We start from the raw sequence: 14,187 nt of genomic DNA, 5'->3' as shown, positions 1-14,187 counted from the left end.
AAATTTTCTTTCCATGCCTTACTCCTATATCAGCAAACAAAATAATTTGGAGAGGCTACTCTGAATTGACTCTATTTGGAGATGGGCAGGAGGGGGAGCTCTCTTGTATGGTTTATCCTTTTGCTCTACGTTGGTATTTCCAGATTCGTTGAAATTCCCTTATAAACATGACATTTGATTCCTAGGGTCCTCTAAAACATTGGCAGACTTCTCTAGTCAAGGACCAAGTAGTAACTACTTTGGGCTTCCTGGCCTAAATGGTCCCTTTGGCAACTGCTCAACCCTGCCATAATGCAGAAGCAGTCTTAGACACTTTGAAAGGGAGTGGGCATGAGGTGTTGTAGGGACACTTGCTTTACAAAAGCAAGCAGCAGGGTGGATTTGGCCTGTTTGCTGACCCTTGTTGTATCTTCACACACTCTCTTCAGAACGCCTTTATTTTAGTCCACTCTGATCTAGACAAGTCTTTGGGCCTAGGTCTTAAAGGCCCTTAGGTGTCTGGCTTTCATGAGGGAAGAAGTTTGGAGAAGGTCAAGTTATAATCAGTATTTGTGCTTGAGCAGTAAGCAAAGTAATCTCTCCGGTGGTAGTTGCTTGGAGGAATAATTCAGTTAAAGTAGCCTGAATTGTAAACCTTTATCCTGTAAATGCTTTGCAAATGAGTTGGTAATTGGTATACACTTTTTTTATAGCAATATTATGTATTTATGTAATATATACATGCGCATGTAGTTGACTCAGCTCCCTAGAATGCATGCTTTGGAGTGTGCCATTTCCTAGGAATACATCGCTCGATCCTGTCTCCCCTCCCTTTCAACGATACTTTAGCTAATTCTGGGAATAGTCTAACATCAGTAGTCAAATGAGTGCAGCATTGTTTGATTTATTTGAAGATTTTCATTCCGTTTGAACAGAAGACTATAGTTTCTATATAGTTTGTTATATACATGAGTCATGATAGGAGTACTGAAAACAGTAATGAGATAATAAAAAATAATAGCACCTAATATGTATTGTCTGTTCATTAAGTACCATGTACATTCCACGTGCTTAATCCACAGTGCTAGAGGCCATTTTGGTGTCCACGTTGCCCAAGTGGGAAAACTGAAGACTGGACAGGCTGTGACCTCGGCTATGTCCATCTTTTTATTTACTTCTGAATTAGCTATGATGATGTAAACAGTGATCTATCCCAATATTTGTTCCAGCAGGAAGCTACCCATGAATGACAGTCGAGCAATTTAGCCCCAGGTACAAAAGTTGAAGCAGTGCTTATATTTTCGTCATTTATTTCCCTTTAATTAGGATTAAGGAGGGCTGTGAACATGGTTAAATGCACGGTAGCATTTTTATTACAAAGCATACTTACCCTGTTCACTGATGAAACTCACCTATGGTGTGAGTTACTTTTGGGGGCAGAGATGAGTGAGCGAGGCAATGCAGTTGAGGTATGAGTTTTAGTTAAGTGCAGATAGTATACTCTTATGTTTCAAAGATGTAATTGGCTTATGGCAATGTCTAGTGGCCTAATTTGATTTTTAAGTATAGGTTTGTGTTGCATGTGCTTTGGTTTGCCTTGGAAAAATGCTTCTATGTCCTGTCGACTTTACCACTAGAATAGTCCTGCTTCCTCTTTAAGAGAATTATGGCACACTTGAAGTAGTTTTGCGATCTATAAATGTATATTCAACATTACTTCAAAATATTTCTCAGATATTTGAATATTTTCGATACACTAATACTGCTCCGATGGTAGCTTTATAGCAATTACTACAGGTTGTGAACTGATTTCAATCATGACATGCATTCAAATGGTGGTAACAGAAGTGCTTGAAAATAGTCATCAGGGCTATTCATCAGTTCTGTATTTTTAACATCCGTGAGAAATGGCACGGGGAAAAGTTGGATTTAGGAGAAGAAATTACCGTTGAAATACTTGGACGCTCGCTTTTATGTGATGTACCTGTCCTGTTTCCTATAAAGTGTTTAGAGTCTGGTTTTGATCCTATGGATTTTCCTAAAGCTTCTTTCAATGAAAAAAACACTGTATTTACTTACTCTTCACACTTTGCTTTAAATAATGCTTGAAATTATTCTGAGATGAGATTGATGCAGTTGGAAGGGAAAACACTTGAAAAGGTAAAGTCTTTGCTTTTTAAATTTTACACTATTCCGTAGCTTAATTATTGATTGTAAGAGTTTTTGAATGGTATAACTGCATTTGGAGGGCAACAGATAATAATATTTCCCTGGATGTTTCTTCCCAGTGGAAAATTCTGAAGTTTTGCCTTGTTTTAACTAAACAGTCCTAGCTCTCAAGACCCAAAATGTATATTTTGACTAAGTGTTTTAAGAAAAAGAGGTTTCTGTGATTCATTTGGCAGGTGGTTTTGGATGAGGTCTGAGAACAAGGTAGGATTCTTTCCTGTGACCTTGAAATCCTTTATTCCATTGGAATAATTGTCTAAACTTTCAATGACAGCATCCTGTGGCACATGATAAACTAGGTGTGCAAATTGTCAGCCCCCCACTTCAACAGTGTATTGAAGGGGAATGTTGTTTTTTCTACTCTCAGTCAGCTCCTAGACCTAGACTATCCGTCTAAGAGGGAAGCTGCAGGGCAAGGCTAGGTCACCCTGATCTCCTAGCAGCTTATCAAAAGAATTATATGGGCAAGTTGGCAAGGTCCCTGCTGTGAAGGAAATCACCTGTCCGACTCCAGATGAAGATATTTCAACACGCACCTATAAAGAAAACCACTGCTAAGGTAAGTGATGAGAATCCCAGTGTTATTTCGGGCCAGTGTTCGTGTGTAAGCCAAGATAATGTGCTCTCTGTTTTCCCACAAGTGATTTCCAGTGTACGTTATTAGTAAGAGCATGCCGGATAGTTTTCCCTCTCCGCATAAGAGAGTCTGAAAACAGTTCCTGGCTTTACAGATTTAAATCAACAAATGATTAAAGTCTAAAGTGAATAAATTTGTAGTTATTACACGCATTTCAGAGCTGTTTATTCTGTGTACGGATAACTCATATCGTTAGGTATAATTCAGTGTAATTTAGGAGCGTGAGTCATCTCCATCTGGGAAATTTTGTTTTGGAAATTTTCTTCAAAGAATAAAAATGATTGCTACTTTTCACTTTACTAACAGACATAAAATTTTAATGAACTTTCCTAAATTAAGAATAAAAATTAGAGCAAGCACACGTGAGCCATAATTTATGAATAATAATAACCACGAAGGAAATGCCATTTTGGTTTGCCTCCCTGCTCCCTCCTAGGTTTCGTATAGTTTTTGATTGATGTGAAAAAATGGAATTTGGGTTTTCCTTTTCACTAATTTTAACCTAGATTTCCTGTATAGATCTATAAATAGTGTAGTACTATTTTGCAGTAAACTGAAAAGTTCTGGTTAATTTATTGCTGAACTCTTCCAGATTATACACAGATTGTATTTGTGGTTTAAAATATGTCCTTTGCCTCTATAGAGGTTTGTGGAAACTTAGGTGAGATTCAGCTTTCAGAAGATAGTGAAAGCCTACGGGAGAACATGTTTTCTTTATTTTCCTGTCAACACCGGAAGAATGAATAGGAGTTGTAATTTACTCTGATGACACGGTAGCTACCATCCACGTCTCCAGTCAGTCGTCTAGCTCTCTGTAAATATTGCCTGGGCATCATCTGACACGGGTGGGGGCACATCCATAAACATTGTCCTACACACATCATTAGCCATGGCATTGGTGTGAGTTCATTTACCTGAAATGCTGTCGTAAAAATAAGCCACAGTTTTCCTGTTAGAATACAGAATGTCTAAGATCCTCAGCTATGTACCTAGTTAGAAGGACTAAAGCTCATCTCTAAGTCCTTTATTAGGAAAGATAGTCCATTACCTACTTTTTTTTTAGATACAATGTATAAAATAACAATGCATTTTGAGAATTGTTTTGTGTTCTTTAATAATGTGAAGGATTCATGTATTACTGGTAGAAAAGGTTAAGCCATAGTTATAATCAAGAGTCTCCAGGTGAGACACTATCTCTGGTAGATATTTTTCTTAATGACCACTAAACTGGTAGTGTTACAATTTTTTGGTAATGTGTTTGGCATATGAATTTTCTTTCTTTTTTAAAAAAATTTTTTTTTTAATGTTTATTTTTTGAGAGAGAGAGAGTGCAGGTGTGGGAGGGGCAGAGAGAGGGAGACACAGAATCAGAAGCAGGCTCCAGGCTCCGAGCTGTCAGCACAGAGCCCGACGCGGGGCTCAGACTCACAAACCGTGAGGTTATGGCCTGAGCTGAAGTCGGATGCTTAACGGACTGAGCCACCCAGGCGCCCCTGGCATGTGAATTTTCTATGTTCTAGATGTTCTAGTGCCAACATTTGAAGACATTTCAGTGTCCTCAGTTTTACTTATGTCCTTGAAATTTTACTATGTTATATCTAGAAATAGTCCCATCCTTTTGGAACATCTCAAGTTCAATTAAACTTTCAGATTCGAATATTCTGTTAAAATAAATTAATTTGACTATGTTAAATGAAAGTGTAAAGAACTCGTATGTATTTGTTAGAAATATATGTTCCATTTGCATTAGTAGAAATTTATAGATTTAGAGATTACTCCCTAAGAGAAAGCAAAATATACTTGTTCTGATCTGCATTACAGGGGGAAAAAGATGAAGTCGTTTTCCTAATGTTATTGTGGCTTATTTAAGATCTTCTGAAAGGCCCAAAAAAGTACCTTTCAGTTATAGGACAGTTGATTTATTCATTAAAGGTGAGGATTTTTTGAAATTATTCGAGTTTTGCCTTTTTTGGCATTTTGAGAAAAACTATCTTCTGTAGCATGAAGTTACAGCTTTTTATAGTGACCAGTTTAGTACAGCAAGGATCGTCATACTGTTATAGAAAGTATCATAGGCACATATTATTCTGTATCTTTCTGGGCAAGTTTCTCTTCTAGTCCTAAGATTTTTTGGGTTCCTATTCAAAGTGGATAGGTAGAAAACATTTATGTTTTTTGTATGGTTCTCTTAGTAAATGTATTCTGAGGACTGTCATAGGTGGTGGAGATACATTTAAAACTCAGAAGAAATATTCACAGAAATAGAAAGGAATACCAGGGGAATGTTTCAAAGGGAAGCCTGCATTAAGGAGAAAGTACTTGAAGCGCCTCGTCAGAGATTATAAGCAGAAGGGTATTTGTTTAGTGTCTTTAGTTTATGTGGCTGTTGAAATACACACGCCCCTACACATAAATAAAAGAAATATTGCGCTATTTTACATTTATTTTGGGCTAAATCTTTGAAATCCCGTGTGAATTTTATCCTCACGGTACAGCTCAATTTGGACTAGCTGCATTTTAATGGCTCAGTATCCACACGTGGCTAGTGACGACCATCGTGGCTCCCCTGTGGTTCTACATTGTCCTGTCTCATCTTGACATTTCTCAGGGAGCCTTTCTCCGATTCCCTAGGTCTATTTCCTTTCGTCCTTAGTCTTATGGAATCATATTCCTTTCCTTTAGAGCATTTATTATAGCTGTAAGTCTGTATTAGTGACATTCTTTGATTCTTGTCTCTTCCACTAGATGTAGGCTTGAGTGTTTCCCATTCTGTTTCCAATCTTTACACACAGCTGGGCTCGATAAATAATATTTCACTTAATGAATTGTGCTTCTTAGGAAATTTGACCAGAATCACACCTTTGATTTTAGAATCAGGCACTAAATTATTTCTAATTAATTTTGCTTGGATGAGGACGGATAAACTGTCACTAATCTGAGAAGTGGTCTTAATCGTAAGTTGTGTACTCATAATGGTGTTGTCTTAAGTAATAGTTCTGTAAGTTACCATGTATTTTTAACAAATAGGAAGCTTTTTAAACCGTAAGCATATTTTTTAAGTTGATTTAATAGACTTGATAAAAGAGGTTGAATAATTTAATTTTTAAAATACAAATTCCCAAAAAATAAGACTGACTTAAATTATCATAAAATTAAATTATTTAAGATGAATTTGTATAAGAATAAAGATTTTTAGATTTCCTTGAAAATAGTCTAATGTTTTCTTGTTAAAGAATGCTTACTGTGGGTTTGGTAGAATGATTACACCACATGATCCACAGTATCTTATACTTAAAAGTCAAGAAACTATACTTTGGCCATATCTTAGGCAATCCTAGGTCATCCCATAATCTTGAGTTTAAAAGGGATTTAAGCATGGCCCTAGCCTAGGTGCACTTTTATGTGTACCATGCAGTAGGAAGAATGAGACACTGTTAAAATAGAGTTGGGTAAGATTTCATTACTAAAACTAATACTTGAACTTTGTCTTGAAGGGATGGTAGGCATTTATCAAGGGAAGGAGAGAGGGAAGGGCATTTCAGTCAAAGGAGCCGCATGTACCCAGCTACAGGATTTCCAAACAATTTGTGCTACTTCCTCTAAGCAACCAGAAGCACACACAGTTGACTCTTGAACAACATGGGCTTAAACTGCGCAGGACGGCTTAAATGCAGATTTTAGTACGGTGCTATACGTGTATTTTCTCTTACTTATTTTCTTAATATTTTCCTTTCTCTAGCTTACCTTTTTGTAAGAATACAGTATGAAGTACATGTAACTAGAAAGTGCTAGTCATCCGTTTATGTGGTCATTGTGAGGCCTCCGGTCAACAGTAGTTTGTTAGTGGTTAAGTTTTGGGGGAGTCGTAAGTTATACTCGGATGTTTGACAGCAGGGAGGGGGTCAGCACCTCTAACCTCCGCCTTGTTCAAGGGTCAACTGTAATTCAGTTTGGCTACAACATAGTATGTGTGTGTGGGGGGGGGGGCGCGGTGAGGGGGGAAGAGCAGGGAAGGCAGAGGCAGGAAATGAATCTGGCAGGACAGCTTGATGGTAGGGTCATAAAGAGCCCCATGTGGCACTCTAAGGAGCTTCACTCCGTCCTCTGCAATAGGGAGCAAAATGATGGAGGGGAGACCTGAAAAGTGTGAGCAGCGAGGAGGCAGTTACAGTGAAAGAAATAATGAGGCATGGACTCTACCCTAGTGTGGGGGTATGGGCAAGAGAGGGTACACTGATAAGTCATCCCATCCCAACTCCTCAACCCTTCCCACCCCACCTCTAAGCCTCCACTAAGAAGGTAGGGGACCAAAGACAGGGCATAGTTCTGGTAAACTCTTCTTTAAACATTAGTGAATATAACGTGTCTGTTGTTTAGTGAATTTTAATGAAAAGTTGTTATGTAATAAGTCTATTAATTAGCAAAGGACAGGATATGTTTTACAAAGTAGAAATGATTATGATTCAATCATTGTCATTTTTTCCCGCATGCCGAAACTTTTAACATGGATTATTCCATCCTCAAATAATAGCCTGACTTTTACGTGTGGTCATATTAACGTTAATCAACTTAAAAGTAAAAGGATATTCCATGAATTAGTTTTCTAAAAGATGATATGTTTTATTAGTGCATCGGGTTTTAATTAATGTTATACGTTAGAAACTATTTACAGATTTGTTACACCTTAAGGAATAAAGTAGGAGTCTAAATAGGATAGTTTGTAAAAGCATGACTCTCTATACCGTGAACCAACACTGTAACCAGGAACAGGCGGCCTGGACAAGATGCCTTTGCTTTGAAACCCTGTCTCCTTCTGTTGCATAGGGAGATCCCAGGGGCCAAAGCAGCAGTCACATAGCAGCCCTGTAATGTACCTCTGCTAAAATCTCCCTAATCATAGCGGTTGCTGAAGTGCGTCCTTTCCTGGCGAAGCTTTGCCACTGTCAGCCACGGCAGAAATGTCAAACAGAGATGTGGACTGCACGAGCCCTTTTCATGGCCGCTGGCCCATCGGCTTTTTTTTTTTTTTTTTTTTTTTTTTTTTTTTTTTTTTTGGAAAGGGCAGCGGAAGGTGAACTTAGTGTCTATCACTTGTGGGGCATCACAAGATTGGTATCATGAGGAGCTTTTCCTTATGCTCGTTTTTTAAGCCCTAAGTGAAGTTTCAGTATGGCAAAAAAACAGGTTGTTTTAAAAATGTGAATTATATCATTGATAATAAAACTATATATTTGGTCAGTTTAACTTCATAAATATGATATTTAAATCAAATCTCCTGATATTTTATCCTTAATTTTGGTAACTTCACTATTGCAAAGAAGTGGATTATGTTAATTTTTTTAGATTTAACCTTTTGTTTAAATGAATTAAAAGATGTTTGTTTTTTCGTGCAGATTTGAGTTCTGTGAACCCGCATTTGTGGTTGGTAATTGCCTCCAGATAGCATCTGACAGCCATCAGTATGACCGCATTTATTGTGGGGCTGGTGTCCAGAAGGACCATGAAAACTACATGAAAATCTTACTGAAAGTTGGAGGCATTCTGGTCATGCCTATAGAAGATCAGGTAACTTCTGCCCTTTGCTTAAGCACGCTAGTTTAAGGTGGGAAATGTTCTATCAGTGAAAAGTAGGCTGTGATTTTTAAGGAAGCAGTACTCTTCACAGATCTAGCTATAAAAACAACAAAAACAAAACCTTGAAACAGACTCTTGAACCAAAGCAGATACAGAAGAGATCCTTCTACTAGGGTTTGAAGAGATTTTCGTCTCCCCAGAGCTTAGCCTGTGTGATGTTTGCCAAGTTGCTTCCTCCCACAGTTTTTGTACCCAGAGCTGTTCAGTTGAGTGTGAAGATCTCTACTAGCCACTCAGTTTCCAACATTCTTTAGTTCTTTGAGTGTAGAAAAGAGAAATTCTATTTGGGATTTGGTTTGGACTGCTTAAATCCGTTAACGAAACAAGTAACTTTTTAAATCTCGATTTAGTATGACATAGACTCATTTGAAAATATTTTTTCAGTTATTTATCTGCCTTCGGTTTGGGATTATTAGGGATAGTAAGTGTATGAAATACTAATGTATTCAGGAAATGGGTGGATCTTTCAAAAGGAAATTACTTTAAAAATTTATAAACACGGAGCGACCTGGGTGGCTCAGGCGGGTAAGTGTCTGACTCGATTTCAGCTCAGGTCACGATCTCATGGTCATGACCTCACCCCCTGTGGAGCCTGCTGGAGATTCTCTCTCTCCGCCTCCCTCTGCCCCTCCCCTGCTTGCACTTTGCTCACACGTGTGCTCTCTCTCTCTCTCTCTCTCTCTCAAAAAAAAAAATTTTTATAAAAATGCATTTCAAAACAAATCCTTAATATTCATATTAACCTAAATTTGAGATGTTTAAAATGCCTTGTGGTTTACACGGTAGAAGATAAATTATATAAGACAACTGGGACCTTGCCTCATCATTTTGAAGTTTATAATCTTCGGGGAGGGGGTCCCTTAACATCACAGCATGTTATTTGCAGCTCAGTGGATTTCACCATTACCATGCACTAAGCTCTGTAGCAAATTGTTTGTCCGTAATTAAAAAGACATAATATAAAAACATTCATTAAAAAACATTCCTGGAAAAACATTGTTACTTGAATGCTTCCAGAGTTGAGACTCCCAGATGAACAATCTTCTGTTATCTGTTGAAAATACCTTTCCAAATATTTTTAAGATAGGGCTTCCCATTGGTATTTTATTAAATATTAATTATATACTATCATCCGAATGTCAAATGGGCTTATTTTTATAATAGAAATTGAAGATATTAATTCAGCTTGATCAAGCCATGTACTGAGCTAGTTTTTTTTTTTCCAAGGACTGGGGATGAGTTTTTGCCAGGTAGGTAAAACTTGTAATGCTCTTGTGATTAATTACGTTTATTTGTGAAATACTAAGTTGCGATTAGAATTAGAATCTGCATTTTATGACCATCATGGGCAACCATGAAGTTGACTCATTGGTACAGTAATCAGAACGTGGTTTTATTAATGCTTTATATAATGCTTTAACCAAACAACTGAACCTATGTGAGACATCTAATTTGGGATCCACTGGCAGGTGTGGGTTGGAATGAGACCCCTAGAAGGTATCAGACCCCAAATATAACATGATGGGTCACTCGACCATATTTGGATATTCTATATACATTGATTTATCTATCTTGAGCTGCAAATATTTGTGATTTCTTCTGTATTATTTTATGGTAAGTATTTAAATGATAGTAATTTGGTTGCACTCAAATACAGGTGATTATATAGCAACCATTGGCAGTTATTCCATGAAAACAAAATTGTGACTGTAAGGTGATCGCATTTCCAGGATTAAGCTATTCTGTTTCTGTGTTTTCCTCCAAATAGTTAACACAAATTATGCGAACTGGACAAAACACTTGGGAAAGTAAAAATATCCTTGCTGTTTCATTTGCTCCGCTTGTGCAACCAAGTAAGAATGATAATGGCAAACCAGATTCCGTAGGACTCCGTAAGTAACTGTTGGTCCTTTCCGACTGAACCGTGACTGTTGTTAAACTCTTATGGTTGGGATTTAATGGACTATATAATTATGAAAAATCGAATAAACATGCAGTTATATATTCAACAGATTTATTCAGCTTTTTTTGTGGGGGTGGGTTAAAACCCCTACCTTGCACCAGACACAGTTAGCTGCCTTCATGGACATATGAAAAGAAGGGGCAGGTGAAAGAAATCATGAATTTATTAATTATAGCTGTGACTTTACTAATTCTATTAAATTTGTTGTCATTTTCTACACAGAAGGATGACAAACACAACAGCCTTTATTTGAGCTGAAAAGAGCTTGGTTGTTCTAAGACCGGAAACAAGTTTCAGGGTGGTCGAAGTTCGTTGGCTAGAGTATAGAAGATAGATTATATACAGGGCTTTCCTTATCAAAGGTAAAGTCAGTGTTGGTTGTGGATAGACTTGTTCGAAGGTAGAAAAATAGTAGACTAAATTGTAGGCGGTGGTAGAGAGAAAAAGAAGGATGGCGAGTTTGGCCTTGAGCAGCTAGCTGAGTGGTGGTACCATTCATTGCTGTTTGCAGGACTGGCGATGGAATAGTTTGGAAACAGGTGTAGGAAGGTCAGGTATTTTATTCTGGCCGTGTTTGAGTTTCCTGTTGGCATGCACATGGCAGGCAGTCAAGTGGTTGTAAACCCACTGCACAAGGGGAGGTGTAAATTGGGAATCCTCAACCTAAAAATGGCATTTTCAGCTATGAGAATGGATGAGAGTACTTGGGGGAGAGTGAGGAGAGAGAAGAGGTGTTTGTGTTGGAAATCAAGAAAAAAGCAGTATTTCAAGAAGGAGGAAGTAATAAACTTACTGCAGCTGAAAGTAGAAACAGAGGTAAGAGTAATGTTAATTGGCTTGTGATATATCATGATTTTGGAAATCGGTGAGTAAGGTTCCTTCCCAAAAATGAACTAACTTTACCATGGTAGACTTCTTGCTTTAACTTGCTTTTTAAATGAATATATTTCAAAGGAACCTGGCTTTACATGTAACTTTATTTTCATTGTTTATTTTACCCTCTTGTGAGCTACGTGGTTTTTGTGGCCTGTTTTTCCCTCTTCCACGTTCTTCCCAATGGGGAGAAGGATTTGGCGGTCAGATAGCTAGGAATTGAAACGTCATTTTTATCACCTACTAAAGGAGTAGGGGCGGAATATGGCTTTGGTCCGCACCCTTAAATTAGACTATCCACGCAGCCACAGGCAGTAGTGGCCAGCCTCCCGTCGTGTGGGCTCGCTCCGTAAACGCAGGGGAGCAGAGCTTCATGTGTGGGTGAGCGGAGGAAAAAACCAGGGAAAGGCCACACGTGGACAGCTGCTTCGCACTCACGAACCATACAGACCACTCCTCCTGCCATGGGGACGAAGGTATGTGGTGGTGCAGACAGACCCATGTGGTTCTGTGGTAAGGGGCAGTGAGCGGCAGGGGCGGGGTCTCTTCCCTAGACCCCTGGAGAGGGCTTCCTAGCGTTCTTCTGTAACGGGAGTTGCCATCAGAGAGACCTGTTGACCGCTCTTTCCAGAGTCACAAGATGCATCAATTCTGACACAGTGCTCTTACTTTAATCTCGTTTAGAAAGAAATCAGGCACTCAGTTCAAAAAAACTTTTGAACCTTCCACAATTCGGAAAGTGTTAATCAGCCATTTTTTCCGAAAGTACTTTTTGCTGTTGTATGTTACGAAATTGAGTCAATCTACACAACAGAGCGACATAAGACGATTACATAAGGAAACTTGAGTATATAGAAAATTGAAAATAAGAATGATTAAAAAAAGGATTATCAAAAAGATCCATTCTGTTAGTAAAGTTACTCTGCTGGAATGTTGAATTTAAACTTCCTTCCTGTCTGTTCAGAGACACGTGCTAGATGTATTCTGGGACTGAAAGGGACTGGTGCTAGGAACACCAGAATCAAGTAACTGTCACCTGTATTCACATGCATTGTACAGTTATTTCAAAGTATACTTTTTGGTAGACCATACACACACATTCCCTCGTATATATAGGTGTATGTATATACCATATACTACATACTATAATATTTAGTAGGCCATCCCGTACTAAGATCATTGAATATTTCAACTCCTTGCTAAAAGCAATAACTAAAAGCAATAATAATAATAATAATAACAACAAAGTAAAACTATTTTTTCCCTCCTGTTTTCCAAATATTAGAATTACATGTCATATTTATGACCATTTTCGTTAACCTATCATAACAGGTTAGAGAGTCACAAAAAAGAAGTAATGAAAAAAATTCTGTGACACGGTGGCCTAACCACAAATGTAATAATGTATATCTGTAAAGACATGTAAGTGTCCTTATAGAGGTCCCTGTGGACTTCTGTGCAACAGCCATTTAGGTGTTTCACTTTCTCATGGAGACTGTTGTAGCCCGAGACATTCCTCTTTATCTGACAGTTTCCCTAGTTTAGTGTCCTTTAGAGGAGTCTAGTTTGTAAATGTGGTTTTGCAGTAACACAGTTACAAATGGGCAATTTTCATTCTTTCTCATTTTAAAGATGTCCATACAGTGTAGATCTAGGTAGTTAATAAGACTATCCTCTGTGGGTTGATGGACATAACTGTGAATGTAAAGTAGGGGCATAAATTTGGTCGAAAGGGATAAAAGGGGGAAGAGCCCAAATTAAAAAAAAAAAAAAAAATCCGTCATACCTGTGAAATACTTACAGGTGAAATGATCGATCCAAATTTGTCATCACAATCGTCTGTGGTGGATCTGGGAGGAAGAAATGGGAGTGTGGTAAGATTAGCTGTACGGTGAGGGTTCAAGCTGAGTGGTACATGGGGTTCGTTATACTGTTACTCGTATACATACTCGAAAGTCTCTACAATAAAAGGGAAGAAAAATCATCAGCTCCCAATAGCATAAAAATGAGCCAGGAATTACGATTTTGTAAAAAATAAAAGCTTTTTTATGAATAATGTTCACAGAACGAAAAAGTTCTGAAGATACTATTTGTCAAAACTTAATAGGATGTTTGGAAAATAAGAACAAGTTTCTTCTGTTAAAATTGCTGATTAGAGAACATTATTTCATTAATTATAGGGGATTAAGTTACGAAAGAATGTTAGCAAAAAAAGAGAACTAAAAAAATACACATGCAAATCTCTGGCAAGTGTATTTTGTAGCTATGAAACTGCCTATATAAACAGTTACTAAAATGTAGTTAGAATTTTCCTCAGGTTTATCACTACTTTTGATTCAATTCACATCTTCTTTCCTTTGTTCGCGGGGTGGTATGCAACATTCTAAAGGAGCTGCTTCAAGTTCAGGTGGGCCCTTTAGAAGGGGAAAAGGAAAAAGGGAAAAATTCTATACCAACTTAGGCAAAACTTTCCTCCATACACCACCCACTAGATACTTCCATGTCTCAGACATGTGGGTTTTTCCACCCCAAGGAATTCTCGAATTCTTTGTGGACACCAACTAGGTGTCCTGTGATCTGACCCCTCCCATCACTAACCACTGTTCGCATAGACCCCGGAGGTTAAAGGGCTTGTACGAGGCTGCCGCCATCTCCTCCGACTTGAGCCCCCAGCCACAGGTCCAAGTTTTCACCTGTGTTTCCGTCAGCCTGGCTGTAAATCAGGAACTCCCGTGACCCCTTTCTGGAATTCAATAATTTGTTGGAGTGCCTCACAGAACCCAAGAAAACAGTTCACTTACTGGATTACGGGGTTTAGTATAACAGGGGTCAGCACAGAAACAGCCGGCTGGAATCGAGGCACAGAGGGTTT

The 14,187-nt window shown here is 38.2% G+C and overlaps 1 protein-coding gene across 5 annotated transcripts in view; it reads left to right on the top strand.

The window, feature by feature from the left end:
* PCMTD1 (protein-L-isoaspartate (D-aspartate) O-methyltransferase domain containing 1) overlaps window positions 1–14,187 on the top strand; it is a 67,840-nt gene that overhangs the window by 47,128 nt on the left and 6,525 nt on the right. For 3 of the 5 annotated variants that reach the window (XM_042923540.1, XM_042923542.1, XM_042923541.1), the window contains exons 4-5: window positions 8,239–8,410; window positions 10,248–10,371. In XM_042923540.1, coding sequence (XP_042779474.1) covers window positions 8,239–8,410; window positions 10,248–10,371 — 296 coding nt within the window. Of the gene's footprint in view, window positions 1–2,575; window positions 2,768–8,238; window positions 8,411–10,247; window positions 10,372–14,187 lie in introns of all 5 variants that reach the window. The other 2 variants (XM_042923543.1, XM_042923544.1) reach the window with 1 other exon arrangement.

The sequence above is a fragment of the Panthera leo genome, chromosome F2, assembly GCF_018350215.1.
Source record: "Panthera leo isolate Ple1 chromosome F2, P.leo_Ple1_pat1.1, whole genome shotgun sequence".
Classification (NCBI taxonomy): domain Eukaryota; kingdom Metazoa; phylum Chordata; class Mammalia; order Carnivora; family Felidae; genus Panthera; species Panthera leo.
This window is presented reverse-complemented; position numbering and strand designations above follow the sequence as displayed.